Consider the following 17,074-nt stretch of genomic DNA (forward strand, 5'->3'; position numbering starts at 1 on the left):
CGTCAGTCCTTAAAGGGCATTTGATAGAGCTTTTGCAGACATGTACACAATTTACATTTGCTACATAACTCAGAAGTAAGTCTATAACTGAAATCAGTTTTGTTAAGTCCCCGCTCATTGGTGGTGAAAAGCTTCATCTGGTTCCCTAAAGGTGTTTGCGTTACTCCCAGTGCACAAACTGTCATCTTTGGGATGAATCTGAGTCCAATTCATGATTCTCCCTTTCTCTCCTCTCCCTCTCTTCCCAAGGGGGTCATTCTGCCCTCTGAGAGGGCTCCTGGCTCGGGGCTGGTGCTCTGGGGGCCACCGCCAATGCTGTGGCCAGTGTCCTCCAGCCCACTGGCGCTCTCAGCCTGCTGCACACGTCTTTGGGGCTCAGGGGTGGCTGGACCACCCCAGGCCCCATGTTGCCAAAGCCATGCTGAACACAGGCTTTTCTATGGAGGCTCTTCATCTTTCTGCCCTTGCCTTCTGGCCTGAAATTTCTCCATGTGTAATGGGGTCTTTCACTCTTCCCCACCCCCTTGACCCATGTTTGACCCCTGTACCCAGAGAACTTTCTTACACTCACACCCTGCACCCTGTGCCACTGTGTGCCCTGGAGGCTGTCCCCTCACTTGGTGACACTGGTGCCCCAGCCTGCTCCCGGGCAGGGCTGACAGAGGCAGGAGCTCCGAAGGGAGTCGGTGGGTCAGCAGTGTCTCTAGAACCACAGGCGGGGCCGTGGGGCAGGTAGGGGAACAAGCCCTCCACACGCCCTCTCACTGCTTGTCCTGTTTCCTTTCCAGCATCAGTGACCCATTCATCTTCAACATGTGCAGCAAAGACCGGTCCTCTGACCATTACTCGTGCCAGATCCACAGCTACAGGGACCTCAGGGAGCTCCGGCAGGCACGCTTCCTGCTACAGGTATGCCGCGCGGAGGGGGTGAGAGGGGGCGCCAGCTTATGGCATGGTGGTCCAGGTGCTAGTGAGGCCCCATCAGAAGGTGAGGGACACACTCCGTGACCCCCTTCACACCTGTGCACAGCCCAGTGCCCTTTGGGACACATCTGTGAGTGTGAATTGTGTTGGGCCTGGTTTCCTGGTTGGCAGTTGTGACGTCTGCTTCACTCTTTCCCCAGTTCCTGCTCTTTGGCTGTTGGAACCTTCTCTCTCTTGGTGCGTCATTTAGGATCCAGCCTCTTTGCTTTATTTTCCCCTTGACATGCCCAGAGCGGCCTTGGAGATTCTGGAATACAGGACAGGGCAGCTCCGTTGCCTCATGGCAGAGCTGTTGACTGAGAGTCGAGGGTCAGCCTGCCCTGAGCGTGTGGTCCGCCTCCACTGACCTCCGCCCCTGCCCTTTGCCCTCCCCACGGCCAAACCCATCTCCAAACTCCCAGGCATTTCCCGGTCCAAGTGGTTTGGAGATCTCCTGATTGTCCCCTCCAACCAGGGCTTCAGCCAGTGCCTCCAGGGGCTCACCAGGGGCTAAGGGAGCCAATTCCCCTCAGAGGCAGGGCTCTGCCACCAGCTGGGCACAACCTGAAGCTTCTCACTTGAGTTGCAAAGAGAGGAGCCCCTGCTGGCCTCAGACACATCTGGCCTCCCCAGCCCAGCCTTACTAGTAACAAAGCTGCATCTGTGTCCAGAGGCCTCCCAGGTGGCAGGCAGAGGAAGAGATGAGAGACCACCCTTATAGAAGGGGAGGGGGCCCGATCTCTCCTCTACCCTTTCTGTAAAGTGTCCGTTCTGCTAAGGCCAACAGGGGGACAGTGTTGGACCCTAATCAACCTAGTCATAAGAGTGTTTTATTGGTAAATGTCTTTGGGTCTGTAATTCATCATGTGATCCCTCCTGCCGGGGGCGGGGAGGGGGTCCTTATGATTCTCTGACACTGAAGCTCAGGGAGGCCTTTCAGGGGGGCTCACTCTAGAAAGGATCAGCAAGCTGCTAGAATCCGACCAGCCCTCTTCCTCCCTCTCCACTGATTTTGCCTACAAAGTGTTGGTTTTCATCTTGCCTGATCTTGGTGTGCTTCTTTGCAAGGAGAGTGAGTGAGAAGGGGACAGCTGGGAGAAGCCCTGCCCGGAGGGTTCTGGGCAATGTGGCCAGCATGGGCCTCATCCTGACCGTGGCTCTGCCGCTGTAGCGACCCCACTTTGTGTCTTCCACCATTACATATATAGCATTCGGCACATTTTTTGGCACACTAAGTACTTGAAATTACTATTTTATGATTATGCCTACCTTATAGGTTATAGGTTGTAGCATATAGGTATCAGTAAGCGAGTTTCTTCCCCCTCAGTCCTCCTCAGTAAACAGTGATGATTTCCAGATGTTTGGTTAGCCTGACAGTAGTGGAAGGGAGAAGCAGGAGGGCACGTGAGCATGGCCAAGTAGGGTGGGATTTGGGGGCAGGAAGAGCTTTGTGAGCAAGGCCCCCATTTCTTTTGGGTTCTCCCAGGAGAAAGTCAGATCTTGGCTATTCAAGGTTTCCAGGAGAAGCCATAATGTCTACCTTGATCATCTGTTTTGCACAGTTTTTAGATTTCTATTTGTAGAAAAATATCCGAGGCTCCTAGTGCACCCCCCAGCCAGAGGGGTTTGCTTATCATCACAGATACTTTGCCTCTGCTCAGGAGCCTAGTGAACTGGAGTTGGAGAGCTCACTTTCAGCCAGGTGGAAGCAGGATCTGACTGTGTTGTTGGATGCAACGTCCCCTCTGTGCCTCCATGCCCGGGCCTCACCCCTGCCTCCAGCCCTGGGAATCCTCTCCCTGACCCCATCTCATCCCTGAGCCTCATCCTCCATGCAGACTCTCTCTGTGGCTGTTCCAAGTCTGTTATTTACACAGCTTGGAATAGAAAGAAGGGAGACAGGGAGGGAGAAGAGAAAGGAAAAAGAGAGGAGCATATGTAGAGTTCATTTAGGCATTAACAAAATACCCTTGCTAGGTCAGCATGGCCACATCAAATTGGCTCTGCAAAATGAGCTGGGCAAAGAGACCTGGGCCTGCAAGTCTGTAGGTCGGCACACAGTGCTGCCCAGATGGCGAGTTGCACCCACCCAAATGGTTCCCCTAATGTTTCTGATAGGGTGACTCTCTGGTTCAGGAAACCAAACTTGTGACCCAGAAGCGAAAGTGTCTGAAGGTATCACCGGGCCCTTTCCTCCGTCTCTCTGTTCCTGGCTTATACTGGGAGTGGGGCTCTTGCTTCCTGCTTCAGTCAAAGGAAGTCTGAGGCCCCCTGCCCTCCTACCCACTTTGCAGGGACCGTCGCCAAGATCTTCGTACCCCCTGGGGAGGTTGGAAGAACCAACCAGGAAGGGTTGCCTGACACAGAGAACCAAATGACCCATTGCTAGTGGCTCTGCGGCCTGGGGTCTCTCCATTCCAGGCAACTTCAGCAGCAGTGAAAGGGGTTTCTCTTTATAGGACATCGCTCTGGAGCTCTTTTTCCAAAATGGATATTCCAAGTTTCTTGTCTTTCACAACAATGATCGGAATAAGGTCTTCAAAAGGTAAGGGTTTGAAAATCTTCCTCCAAGAGAAATGATCATGAACTGACTGTAGAACAGAGATGGCTCTGCTCTGTCCTCAGGAACACTGTTCTCAACAGTGCTCAAAATCCACAGCAAGCAGGATTTAGGTCAGACACAAGAAGGACTTACTGACCTACAGAGCTATTAAATCATGGAACCAAGTACAGAGAAGGATGCAGAAGTGCCTTCTCTAAATCCTGGGAAATAGGCTCCATTTCACAGACTGAAGTAGTTTAGGACAGTAAGGACTAAAGAGGGAAGAACTTATGCAGACATAACACATTTTAGAAGCTGGCTGTTTAATGGACCTTCCAGAATCTTCTGGCTTTGTTTTTTTAATTTTCCAAATAATTTTTTTTGGCTTAATCTTTCTTTTTGATCCCAGTTGCCAATTTTAGTTGTTCCAATTTCATATTTCGGTGGAAAGAATTCCGAACAACTGATTTCCCACTTTTTCATGGAACATCTTTTTTTTCTTAAAGAGAGAAGCCTGCTGTTTTAGTTTAACTTCTTTCTCCAAATAGATGAATCAATCTAAGAAATTTAAGCTAGTGTTTAAATGTTTTGAGACTAATGGCTATTTTTTTCATCGTTATTGAAGTTACAGACAGATTTGTGGAGAATCTAGAAGGGCCAGAAAGGAAAGCCATAGACAGAAAACACAGAAGATGGATCAACAGAAGGGGTGGTTCAGCTTCACTTTGGGATGGGAGTTCTGAGGTGATATTTGACACCCCCATTTTGAGCTCAGAGGTTCTAGCCTTGCCTTCCTGTTGGCCCTGGCCAGTAACTGGCACCACGACCAGCTGCCGGATCCAAAGGGCAGAGCCAGCATGGAGAAAACGACTCCTGCAGAGAGGCTGTTGCACCAGCTCTGGGCACATTTCCATTGCCTGTGGGCTCTTCCAAGGAGGGCTGTTATATGGCCTCCTAAGGATTTCTTCAAGTTCCATTTTAGACCAAACTGAAGAAGTAGACAGGCAATGCGAAACCTCACATCCATTTCTCCCTGTGATTTCTGTGTGTTAAACACAGTTTTTCACAGTTAATCTAGAAGTTTTATACATCCATAGCTCAGGCAGTGAATGTTAGTCAAACCATACCCAACCCTGCTTCAAGGAGCCTTAAATTAGATGGCATTTTCAGTGGTTGCTGAAATTGGCAATGGAATTGTCAAGTGCCTGGCCCAACCTGCCAACATGCACCGTTTTTATTGTAATGATTGTTTTATTATTGTCATTTTTATTAAGGCTAGAGTGTATAATGCCAGGGGGTGCTGAGGATGTGTTACAGAGGTATACCCGGGTCTGGTGTTCATGATCTGGGGGACAGGATGGGGTGCGGGAGGGGCAAGTATGTACCCTACCTCTTGACTGGCACCAAAAATGTCTCCCTGGTGGTGGAAGAGTCTTGACTCTGCTGCTGGAATGATTCTTTCCTTTTTTGTTTAGCTTCTGCTCTTTCCAACCCAGCTTGAAGGGGAAAGGCATCACAGAGGACCCCCTCAATCTAAGGTAATGGAGCAGGCAGGTATCAAGCCATGCTCTCTGGACATGGTACTGGCCTTGCTTTGATTGTTTTCATTTGTTGGATCCTACGGTAGAGAAGTCATGCAAAGAGCACATCTATCTACCTTCCCCTTCATTTTTGTCTCTCCCATCCTCATACTCTCGTCCTCCTCCTGGGGTTTCTTCTGCCAATTAAACCTCTACAAAGGGACTTGAAATTCCATGAGCTCTGTGGCTTTTTCAGACCAAAATGCAAGAATCAGCCCTCTGCCCATGGTGGGCGGGGCAGGTTGCCTGGTGTGGTGTTAGTGCAGGCCCAGCCTTGGTGTCACACCCCCCAGGTGGGGGCTGTGAGCAATCCCAGCTCTGTCCTTCCTATAGGAGACTCTCTGAAAGCTTAGAAGCTCAGTTAGCGTAGGGTGGAATGCAAGTCAGATATTAACTTATGAAGCTGGGATATGGAGCACCTTGCCAGGGAATGAAATACTTACAGCCTCCTTCTACAGCCTCCCTTTACAAGTACCCAGTTCTCTGGAAGGCTCATTCAGGATTGGTAAGTGCTTTTATTTCAATTAAGAATGAAATGAGAAGAAGAAATTGCTGGTTTTTGTCTAGGAGTTTATGTCGAGAGGGATGTCCCCAGCAGATTCAAAGTATTTATAATAAAAAATATATATTCATGGAACACTTCATCTAAAACTAATGATGTAATTTATGGGGATTAACATAAGAATAAAAAAAATTAAAAAAAAAAATATATATATTTATAATGACTGTGGAACAGGTACCGCCAAGTCATTCACAATAATTTATCGATAGCTTGTTGCATGTGGTAGTTGCTGCTTGACAGAGCAACAAGCAAAGCACCCAATATCTTCCTTGTCCTTATTGAGTTTACATTTTCTTGAGGAAAGTAGAAGGAAGCAATTTCAATGAGTGAAATACAAAGCATATTAGATAATAAGTATAAGTGTAAAAAAACAAAGTAGGTAGAGGTAGGAATTGAAATCTTAGGGTGGTAAGGGAAGCCCTCACCAAGAAAGCAATATCTGGATTCAGCTGTGAACAAAGTGGGGAAAGGAGCTATGTGGGTAACCAGGGAAAGAGCATTTCAGGCCAAGGGAAGAGCAAAGCAAAGGCCATGGGGGGAGAGGGGGAGCACAGTGGGCTCAGCTGAAGCCAGAGTGCTTGGAGTTCAGGGAAGAGAGGGGAGAGAGGTAGCAGGGGCTAGTTCATGCAAGTCTCGGGGGCTTCTGGTAATGGCATTGGCTTTTACTCTGAATAAGTGGGCAGTATTGGAGGAATGCTGTGACCTAACTTATATTTTAAAAGAATCACTCTGGCTTCTGTGTCAAGAATAAGCACAGTAGGTCAAAGACAGAAGTGGGAAACCAATTAGGAGGCTTTGGCAGTAATGCAGCTGAGATTTGGCTGATGGCTTGGATCGAGGTGGGGGGGGCACAAAGATGGTATGAAGTGCTCTCTTTATGGACACGTTTTGAAGCCATATCTGCTGTGATTTGTTGATAAATCAAGTGTGGTGTGGTGTGTGTGTGTGTGTGAGAGAGAGAGAGAGAGAGGACTTAAAAATAAGACCAAGGATTTAGGCTTGAGCAATTGGAAAATGGATTGGGAAGACTGCAGGAAAAACTACTTCGGGGTATGGTGGATAATGAGCTCAGTTTGGGACATGTTAATTTTGAGATGCCTGCCAGACATCAAGGTGGAGGTGTCATGTAGGCCAGTAGGTATATAAATTTAGAGTTTAAGGGAAAGGTCCAGGTGAGATGGAAACTTGGAATAGTATTTAAAACCTTGAGCCTGGTTAAGATCACCAAGAGAATGAGTCCACATGGAAAAGAGGTCTAAGGATTGTGCCTTGGGCTATGCCAACCTTTAGAAGTTAAGGACATGGAGAGGAGCCAGCCAAAGAAATGGAGAAGTTGTAGCCAGGAAGATAGGAGGGACTGCAGGTGTGGAAGATGTCCTTTAAGCCAAGTGAAGTGTTCAAGGAGGCCGTAGTCAACTGTGTTGGTGATCTAATGTTATTGGTAGGCCAAGCAAGATAAAAACTAAGAAATGACCATTGAATTTTGCAACAAGGGGGTTATTGATGACCTTCAAAAGATCAGTTGGAGTAGCTGCCAGCAGAAGCTTCCTGTTGTGCCAGACAATAACCCTTTAGTTTGTAGATTGTGGGGACGTCCAGGGCATAACAGGGGATGGGCCAGGAGGCCCAGGCAGCACCGGGCCACTAGAAGAGGGGTATATGTTTTTGAACCGGAATGGGCATATTTCAGTAGTTCAACAATGGTACAGTCCCAGTTGTGCATATCAGCCCTGGTGATCTCATGTTATTTATGTTTCATGTAAAGTTTAATGTCCCCACTTGGATTTCTCTGCAACATTTCACTGCAAGTATGTAAAGCCACTTCAAACTAAATGAAGCCAAAAAGCAGATCCATCACCTCATATACCTGAAGGCCAACAGAGGTCTGGCTCCAAGCATGGCTGGATCTCTGGGCTCAATAAGTCCCAGCACACTGTAGGTGTGCACCCCATAGTGAGGATTTCCTTTGAGTTGATTCCGTGCTTGGCAGGCTGTCCAAGCACAATGCCATCAATGTCCCCAGTAGCTCCAGTCAATAACTTAGGAATTCCACCACATGAGGAATGCTCTGTCCCATTAATTTTAGCAAAAATCCCCAAAATGATATTCATTTGCTGAAGTTAGGTTAGTGTCCATCCCAGAACTAATCAAGTGTTTTCATAGGGCAGATCAGTGTCATGTGCCCACCCACCTTCTGGAAGTAGGATCAGTCCCACCCAACAACATAGACCAGACTGACAGGGCCGTGGTTCCCTAAGATCATCAAGGCTCTGTTATCACAAGAAGGGTGAATACTGAGGGGCCAACAAAAGCAGATGGCCATCCATTGCTCCATGTGGAAAGCTTCCCCAGGCACCACAGCACTCATGAGCTGGACACTCATTTTCTCTCCTCCTGGAGTTTTTCTCTTTGCATCAACTTTGACACACCACATCGCTGAACCCCATTTGTCTCTGAAGATCACCCTCTTTCTTATAAATGATGCCTGTGATATCACTCAGTAGGCACCCATCTGTCCCACAGCTGTGAATCTCACTCTGTCCATTCCTATACTGTTGCTCTCAGAGTCTTAGAGATGCCTTGCCCTGACAATACATACTTATGTCTGCACAGATAAGCTTCTCTTCTAAATTTCTGCCCCAGATGGAGGGGAAGCAGACAGAGGAGAAGCAGAGGGAAGAATACATAAGAGGAGATAAACCGTGGGTGCAGCCACTAAGTTGGGGATCTGTACAAAAATGATCACCAAGTGTCAGGAGAATTCTTGGCCTGGGGATGAGTCACAGGTGTGGAAATTACTCATTTGTAGGGATGACCCTAGACACCAACCTGTGTACCACCTTGCACCTGTGGGATGACTGGGCACTGTGCTAATTTTATTTTCATTTTGTTTATTTTTTCCCTGACGGCTATCTGAGTCCATAGGAGCAGGATCTTCCATGGTCATTCTGCACCTGCTGCCACAGCCCCAGCACAGCTCCAAGCATGGAGGCCCTTGGGATATATAAAATGGGAAAGTTCTGGAGTCAGTTGGGAATAATGCATAATGTGCCAGAGAAAGGCTTATCTAAGCTCGTGGAAGGTGAGCTTTGATGAAATGGGGAAGCCCCAGTGGGAGGGCTGGTCCTAGACTCTAGGACCAGCCAAACAGCCAGGGACCTGGTGAGACTGTGTTGCAACAGCCGGCAGTGGGCTTTGAGATCAAACCGATTTGGGCTCACAGTAGGTGGTCAATAAATACTGTGATTCCTTCGCTTAGTTTTAGTAATAATGCTGTATTTGTAGGCGTGTATATGGAACAATTGATTAAAAACAGGTGGCTGCGGCGCCTGGGTGGCTCAGTTGGTTAAGCGACTGCCTTCGGCTCAGGTCATGATCCTGGAGTCCCTGGATCGAGTCCCGCATCGGGCTCCCTGCTCGGCAGGGTGCCTGCTTCTCCCTCTGACCCTCCCCCCTCTCATGTGCTCTCTCTCTCTCATTCTCTCTGTCTCAAATAAATAAATAAAATCTTTAAAAAAAATAAAATAAAATAAAATAAAATAAAAACAGGTGGCTGTCTGTGCTCTCAGACCTTGTGCATCTTTCCTCTCTAGCTCTTCTCCCACCAGCCACACTGGACCTTCAGGAGTTTCAGAGAGGGAAGGCAACAGTGGCCCCCAGCCTTCAGAGGGCTCAGCTGGCCATTGCCCCATGCCTAGAGCAAACTTGATTATTTTCCATTTGGATTACTAAGGGAAATGCCTAATCCACACAATGAGTCTTGAAAAATACCCCTCTTCCTTTCAGACATTCTAGGAAACATGAGCTTCTCATCTCTGATAGAAGTGTGCAGTTCGTTTTGAGAGTTTTAAACTAGCCCCAGTCTTGGCCTGTGCCTTAGGTTTTTGTATCTTCAAGTCCCAGCTTTTGAGAACTGATTTGGCCCTTCTGCAGGCCATTCCCTACATAATGGAAACCTGAGCTTTTGGGTACCAGAGTTTTGCCTAGAATTCCCATGGAGACAATGGCTGTCTCCATAACTGAATTCCAGGAAGGTTCTGTGGGCCTGGATCCGAAGTGGGAAGTACTTGCAAAGCCTGGATGAACCTGGGATCTGTAATCCATCCATGTCTCCCCATGGTACAAGATTAGAACATTCTGATGAAAGCATGGTGGCATCATCAGATATTCATCGGGTGCAAGATTCTGCAAGCCTCCAGGGGCTTCTCACAGAAAGCCAGCTAGACACTTCGCCGGCTAAGTGTCTGGCAGCCAGAAAGCCCCACAGGCAGGCTCTGCTGAGATCTGAGGAGGACTAGTCGCAGGAATAGAAAGAACGGCTGAAGTGACAGGGAAGGCCAGCTGGTGAGAATGTCCGTGTGAATAAACACATCCTTATACTCACAGTTCTCTGTACCCTCCCCCAAGGGTTGCAAACTGCTACGAAATTAAATGCAGGTACAATGATAATTTTAAAATGACCCCAAAATTCCTTTAAAGGAGGAAAAAATAGATGTGATCAGGTACCTGGAGTGATCTAGTTACCTAATTGTCCTGAAACTAAGAAAAAAAAAAATACAATTGTTCTGGGTTATATCATTTTCCAGTGACAGAAAACAAGAAAGAGGGGGTTTTGTGAACTTTTTTTTTTCCTGGAAAATACTTTCTCTTGGCACTGAATATCAAATTTGTCCTTGTCTAAACGGTAGTGGGTACCAAAGAAGGAAGTTCCCTTTTTACAAGATAAGAAAAAACAGCATTGCCAAATGTAATCTTCTATATTGATGCTCTGAAAAAGTAGGGCCCTACCATTTGGACTTATTTCTATGAAGACATTTCTTTGGGATGCCAGCATTATATTTTTTCCCTATGTTCTCAGTTCATACTGAGCCCAGAGTTTAGAAAACTCAGAGAAATACAAAGCTTGGATGCCTATCTAGTTCTTCTTGTAAATCTCTGTTGTACACAGCACACATCTTTTATTTTTTTTTAATTTTTAATTTAAATTCAATTTAGTTAACGTATAGTGTATTATTAATTTCAGAAGTAGAGTTTAGTTATTCATCAGTTGCATATAACACCCAATGCTCATTACGTCATGTGCCCTCCTTAATGTCCATCACCCAGTTACCCCATCCCTTCACCCACCTCCCCTCCACCAACCCTCAGTTTGTTTCCCAGAGTTAGTAGCCTCTTATGGTTTGCCTCCCTCTCAATTTTCATCTTATTTTATTTTTCATTCCCTTCCCCTATGTTCATCTGTTTTGTTTCTTAAATTCCACATATGAGTGAAAACATACGATAATTATCTTTCTCTGACTGACTTATTTCACTTAGCATAATACCCTCTAGTTCCATCCACGCCATTGCAAATGGCAAGATTTCATTCTTGGATTCATGGATGAGTAATATTCCATTCTGTATATATACCACATCTTTTTTTATCCATTCATCTGTTGATGGACATCTGGACTCTTTCCATATTTTGGCTATCGTGGACATTGCTGCTATAGATGTTGAGGTGCATGTGCCCCTTCAAATCACTATATTTGTATCCTTTGGATGAATACCTAATAACACACCCACACACACCTTTCAGTGGGCCAGAGGTATCCTTCCATAGTGATCTCTGAAATGCTCCCTTGCTGTGTCATCAAGGCAAAGTGTCCCTGGGCTAGAGTAGGCTGTTAGGTATGAAGCAGGGCTTATATTTGGGACCTGACTATATCAGGTATTTGTAGTTTCTGAAATGTTCTCTCAATTGTATAGCTTACTTAAATATAACATTTAAAATGAAATGCATTTTTTGGCACAGAGTTCTACAATTGAGTGTTGTCAAAGTTTCCTTTATAGATTCTCTTTGAAAAATAATGAAAGACAGAGAGCTCAGAAAACCAACCATAAGAAGCTATAAATTCCCATAAGATGATTATCTTTCAGGACAATCAACCACACCCTCAGAGGCATCACTGCTAGCAGCGTGGAGGCTAAAATTCAAGTACCTCTTCTCCCTATGACTGCTCCTTCAGTCCTGCTCTCCAGAGATCAACACTTTGACCAGCTGGGAGGCTAGGAATCTGTCATATACGTGATTACTTTGCTAAAGATAGCTTCAGCCTCATCACTGCGTGCAGAAATGTGCTCCTTGTGCTTCTTGGGAAAGCACAGCCCTGGCGGGGGGAGCGGCGGGGAGGCAATTGTAAACACTGCACAACTCAGACCATGGCATCCAGAGCAAAGTTGCTGGAACCGGAGGTGAACTGAACAACCTGGTGGTATAACCATTGCCCCAGCATTTAGGAACTTTTCACATGGTTGGCTCAACAGGCCATGAGCAGCTGAGTCTGGTGACCTGCAGCGAGCCCTACCTGGATCATGTGTAGACCTTGGCTTCGGGCCCCGTTCATGTAACTCTTATCTCTCTTGGCTTACATCTCCTCTTTGCTATACCCTTAGCCATGACCTCAGACCCACTTCTAGGTAGAAGCTGAAATTAAGCGTCTCTGTCTACACCTATCCTGGCCTCTTTGTCCTTCCAGCTCCACTTAGTCACATTGCTTCCATGGGGCCAGGAGGTGTTGGGGTAAAAACCCAGAACTATGAAGAGAGTGACTCGCTGGTTCAAGGTCCCCCACCCAACTTGCTACTTGTGCCCACTCACCACCAGAAAACCTGAAACATGGGTAAAGAAGCCATAGATTTTCTTTTTATTCTTATAGCATCTTCAAAGACAAAATCAACAATGGATAATTTTAGATTAGTCTGGCGAACTGAGGTTAATGTGCTCTTTCTCCTGAAATGCCTTAGCTCTTCAGGATGGTTGCAGCTTGTCATATTTACTCATAAATTAGCACTTGGCAGATGTACAAGGATCTGTTTATTGCTGCATCTAGGCTGCAAGATTGTTTAAAAATTTTTTTATTTTAAAATAACCATAGATTCACAGGAAGTTGCAAAAATAATACATAGAGTCCCCATACAGCCTTCTCTTAATTTCCCCCATATGGTTGTCACATCTTATGTAACTATGGTACAATTTCAAAACCAGGAAACTGACATTGGTACAATATGTGTGCATAGTTCTGTGTCACTTTATCCTATGGGTAGAATCTATAACCACCACCACCACCACTATAACCTAATCCGTTGTTTTTAGCACCACAGAGATATCTCTTGTGCTACCATTTTATGGTCCTGCCCACCCTCCACCACCTCTCACCAGTGTTAAAGCCTGGCAACCACTGATCTGGTTTTCACCACAATCATTTTGTTCTTTAGAGAATGATCTAAAAATGTAATCGTAGAGTATGTGACCCATGGAGGTTGGCCTTCTCTACTCAGAATAATGCTATTGAGATCCATCCAAATTATTGCATGTATCAATAGTATGTTCCATTTTATTGCTGAATAGTATTCCACAATATGGATATACCAGAGTTTGTTTAACCATTTGCCCATTGAGAGAAATTTGGCTGTTTCTAGTTTGGGGCCATTACAAATAAAGAAGACTATTTACATTTAATGTAGTTATTGAAATGTTAGGATATAAATCTGCCATTTTATTTTTTGTTTCCCTGTTTATATTTTTCCCTGTTGTTCATTTCTGTTTTCTTTTCTTTTTGCCTACCTGTGCATTACTGAAAGATTTGTTAAAATTCTACTTTGATTTATCTATAGTACTTTTGAGTATATTTCTTTGTATGAATCTTTTGTATAAATTTTAGTTGCTTGAGGGATTGCATTATACATACATAACTTAACACAAGCGACTGGCATAGAGACTTTACCAGTTTGAGTATAAAGACTGTAAGTCTTTTAAATCTTAAAGTCTTCTTATAAAACTTTAATTTTCTATGACATATGTCTATCATTTTCTTAAACATTTCCTCTATATATGTAAAAAACATTCACCAAATATTTCCCAAAGTCATTTTCACACACAGGTGGTCTAAAGCAAAGAGAGACAAAGTGATTTTAAGAAGCAGGTCAGTATCTTGGCCAGCACCAGAGAGCCTGGCTTCCAGAACGTTCCCCTTACCACTCTCTTTCTTCTGCTAACCGAGGGCTTTTCTTCTTCAGAGTCATTTATTCTTGTTGGCTGATTAGTCTTCAAGTTTTTGCCATAAGCTACTCTAGGGAGATGTTGAACGGATCCTGGGGATGGAGACACAAGAGACTGAGGCAATTACTCCAGGTCATGGAGGCAAAACACAGCAAGGGCCGAGGTCACACAGGGGTCACCTAGGTCATGACTGGCTTTCAGAGAGGGCAGTGACTGGGTTAGCCTAAATACGGTTTTTGTTCTGTTTGAGGAAAGCGAAACCCCATGGTTTTCCTACCAAGTGTTTTTAGGCTTAATACAATTTTCAGGAAAGAGAAGTGACTGTGTATTTCAGAGCATGAAGGAATGTCAACATCAAGCCTTTTCCTTGATGAGAAAAAAAGAAAGAAAATGTGCAAGACGATGCCTAACTCATCTTTATCTCCACTCTTTGCTTCATTCTACTGCCAAGGTTTCCTAATTAACAAGGTGTCTAACATGAATATCTCCTGTGGCAAATCAAAGCCCCCTGCCCATTTATTTGTAGACACAGTTACAACCCTTTCCTAAGACATGGCTGTGAGATTGAAAGCATTATAAAGCACTAGACCAATGATGGCAAATAAATGTCATCTTGCACACCAACCACTCAGTTGGCAGCGAATCCGGGATCAATGCCTGGAGGATGTTGAGGACCAAGCACCATGGAAAAAGTATGGTGTGACAGAGCAGGAGAGGGAGTAGTGGGCAAATTCATGGTCCAGAACAAGATCCTGCCTAGGAGCACAGGGAGACATTTTTTCTTAATTCCTGTTCTCTGCTAATTCCTTTGAGTGACTAAGAGGGGAACACTAATTCTAAAGAAAAAGTGTCTCCAGGGGTTAGGAATGGAAATAGGTAGTATCCAAATAACTGGCCACCACTCTGTTTGGATCATATGCCCTGCATGGATTCTGTACTTCTTGGTGAGAGACGAAGTAGCTAAAATAGCAAAATGGCTACCTTAGGGACATGTTCAAGGCCCCATGTACTAGTGGTGGCTCCTGAGCCTAAGGCATGACATCCCATCATGTACTTCACAGACACGACTGCTCCGTTCGTCTTGGGAAGGGCTTCTAGTAAATCACTTCAGACATTAAATGAAGGGGAAAATGTAAAGGATGATACTCTTAAAGCTGACCAGGATGCAGTGAAACAGATTCTCTAATATATTACTGGTAGATACATAAATATGTAATCTTGTTGTAAACTATTTGATAGCATGTATCAAAAATTATTTTAAGAAACACACTGTTTTCAGGAAACAAACTGAGGGTTGCTGGAGTGGGGGGGGGGGCGGGGAGGGATGGGGTGGCCCGGTGATAGACATTGGGAAGGGTATGTGCTATGGTGAGCGCTGTGAATTGTGTAAGACTGTTGAATCACAAACCTGTACCTCTGAAACAAATAATATATTATATGTTAAAAAAAGAAAAAAAGAAGATAGCAGGAAGGGAAAAATGAAGGGGGGGGGAATCGGAGGGGGAGACGAACCATGAGAGACTATGAACTCTGAGAAACAAACTGAGGGTTCTAGAGGGGAGTGGGGTGGGGGGATGGGTTAGCCTGTGATGGGTGTTAAAGAGGGCACATACTGAATGGAGCACTGGGTGTTATATGCAAACAATGAATCATGGAACACTACATCAAAAACTAATGAGGTAATGTATGGTGATTAACATAACATAATAAAATTAAAAAAAAACACACATTGGGCTCATCCTGCATATAAAAAAATAAATAAAAAATAAAAAACACACTGTTTAACATATTTGCAATAATGAAGCTACACCAAGAAAATAATGCAAAATAGTTTTTAAAGTCTTCATCGTATAGGCTTTCATCACAAAATTATTTCTATTAGTGAAAAACTGAAAACAGCTTGAATGCCCAATAGTAACTTATGTGTGTTTGTTCAACTGGCTTGCAGATGTTTTAAATTATGGTTATTAAGACCATGTAACAACATGGATTTCAAAGCAGGGTAAAAATGAGGTAAATGCTATAATTTTAACTGCATATAAAAATATATACAGAAACATAACCAGTAAGGAAATCTGTCAATATTATAGCTGGCTCACACTGTAGAGTTGTGGATTCTTTAAGATGTCGTATTTAAAACTATGTTGCAGTTTTGTTATTTTTATAATGGAAAACATTTAATAAAGGGAAAAGCTGAAAAGGGAATTTTGAATCATATTTTTGGAGATTTTGGAGAAAGAGTTGTCACAGCTAAGCATTACAAAGGAAAGCAGTGAGGAGTGAAGAAGTAGGCTGTCTGCTACACTTTTTCATGTGAAAAAGAAACAAGCTAGTCCCACTGAATTAACAGATTTCCCTGTTTTTCCACTGACCACTACAAAACTTGCCACCAACATAGGAAAGCCTTGATTAGGAAAAAAAAAGTTTCTTAAATATATCTTCCTTGATCCTTTCCTTTTAGGCAGTACGAAATTATGAGTGAGTGTGAGTAACAGTACAGAGAAGGTTCTCGGCTAGTATGAGAATTGACTGCACCACTGTCAGTTCTGCCAAAGATCTAGTGTGACCAGGGACACTGTCCAAAGTAGTATTTCAGCTTTGAGATGCACCAAGCTTTAGTTCATACAGAGAACTGCCTTCTATTGAGTACTTACTCTGTGTGCTATCTGCTTTAGATGCACAACAACCCTTGCAGTTGGGGCTGGTATTATTCCCACTTTACAGATGAGGGAACCAAAGCTAAGTAAGATGTCCAGGGAAATGAAAAGAAAGAAGCAGAGCTGTCCTGGACCTAGATCTGTCCAGCTCCAGAATCTTTGGCTTTTCTCTATGCCAGGCCAGCCCTGCATACCACTTGGCCCTGATCTCCTAACTTTCTCAGACAATAACATTCTGTCCTGTCTTCTTTCAACTGGTCTGCACAGGACAAGGCAAGAGTCTTGTCCCCCCAGACAGAGTCCCTGCACCTAGCACAGTGCCCAGTAAGGTACTTATTTATTGACTGCACCTGCACCCATTCTTTCCTTACTCCCACAAGAGTCTGGATAAGAACTGGACATAATAAGATGGGAATGCAATCTCATTCATTCACAGCCAGTCAAGAGCTTGCAGATTCAGTCTAGAAAGCTCCCAGAACAAATTGTGCATGTGCAGACAAGAGATAAAAAGATAATACTGCTTTCAGCCCAAGATATTACCTGCCAACACTTAATGATAATATCTGCCCATCTCTGTGGCTCAGTTTTGTCACCTTCCCAAGACTGAATGTCCATCTGCCCTCCTACCAATCCAGGCTCTGAGATTCCTGACCTCCAAAACCCTGAATCAAAGCATTCCCACAGAATCAACTCCACATTTGGGAGCTGGCAGTAGGTCCTGAAGTGCAT

General features: G+C 44.7%; 1 protein-coding gene across 1 annotated transcript in view; it reads left to right on the forward strand.

The window, feature by feature from the left end:
- WDFY4 (WDFY family member 4) overlaps nucleotides 1-17,074 on the forward strand; it is a 277,946-nt gene that overhangs the window by 195,101 nt on the left and 65,771 nt on the right. Inside the window, 3 exon segments of the mRNA XM_021699514.2 lie at nucleotides 789-909; nucleotides 3,423-3,508; nucleotides 4,981-5,043. Coding sequence (XP_021555189.2) covers nucleotides 789-909; nucleotides 3,423-3,508; nucleotides 4,981-5,043 — 270 coding nt within the window.

This window comes from Neomonachus schauinslandi, chromosome 6, assembly GCF_002201575.2.
Source record: "Neomonachus schauinslandi chromosome 6, ASM220157v2, whole genome shotgun sequence".
Classification (NCBI taxonomy): domain Eukaryota; kingdom Metazoa; phylum Chordata; class Mammalia; order Carnivora; family Phocidae; genus Neomonachus; species Neomonachus schauinslandi.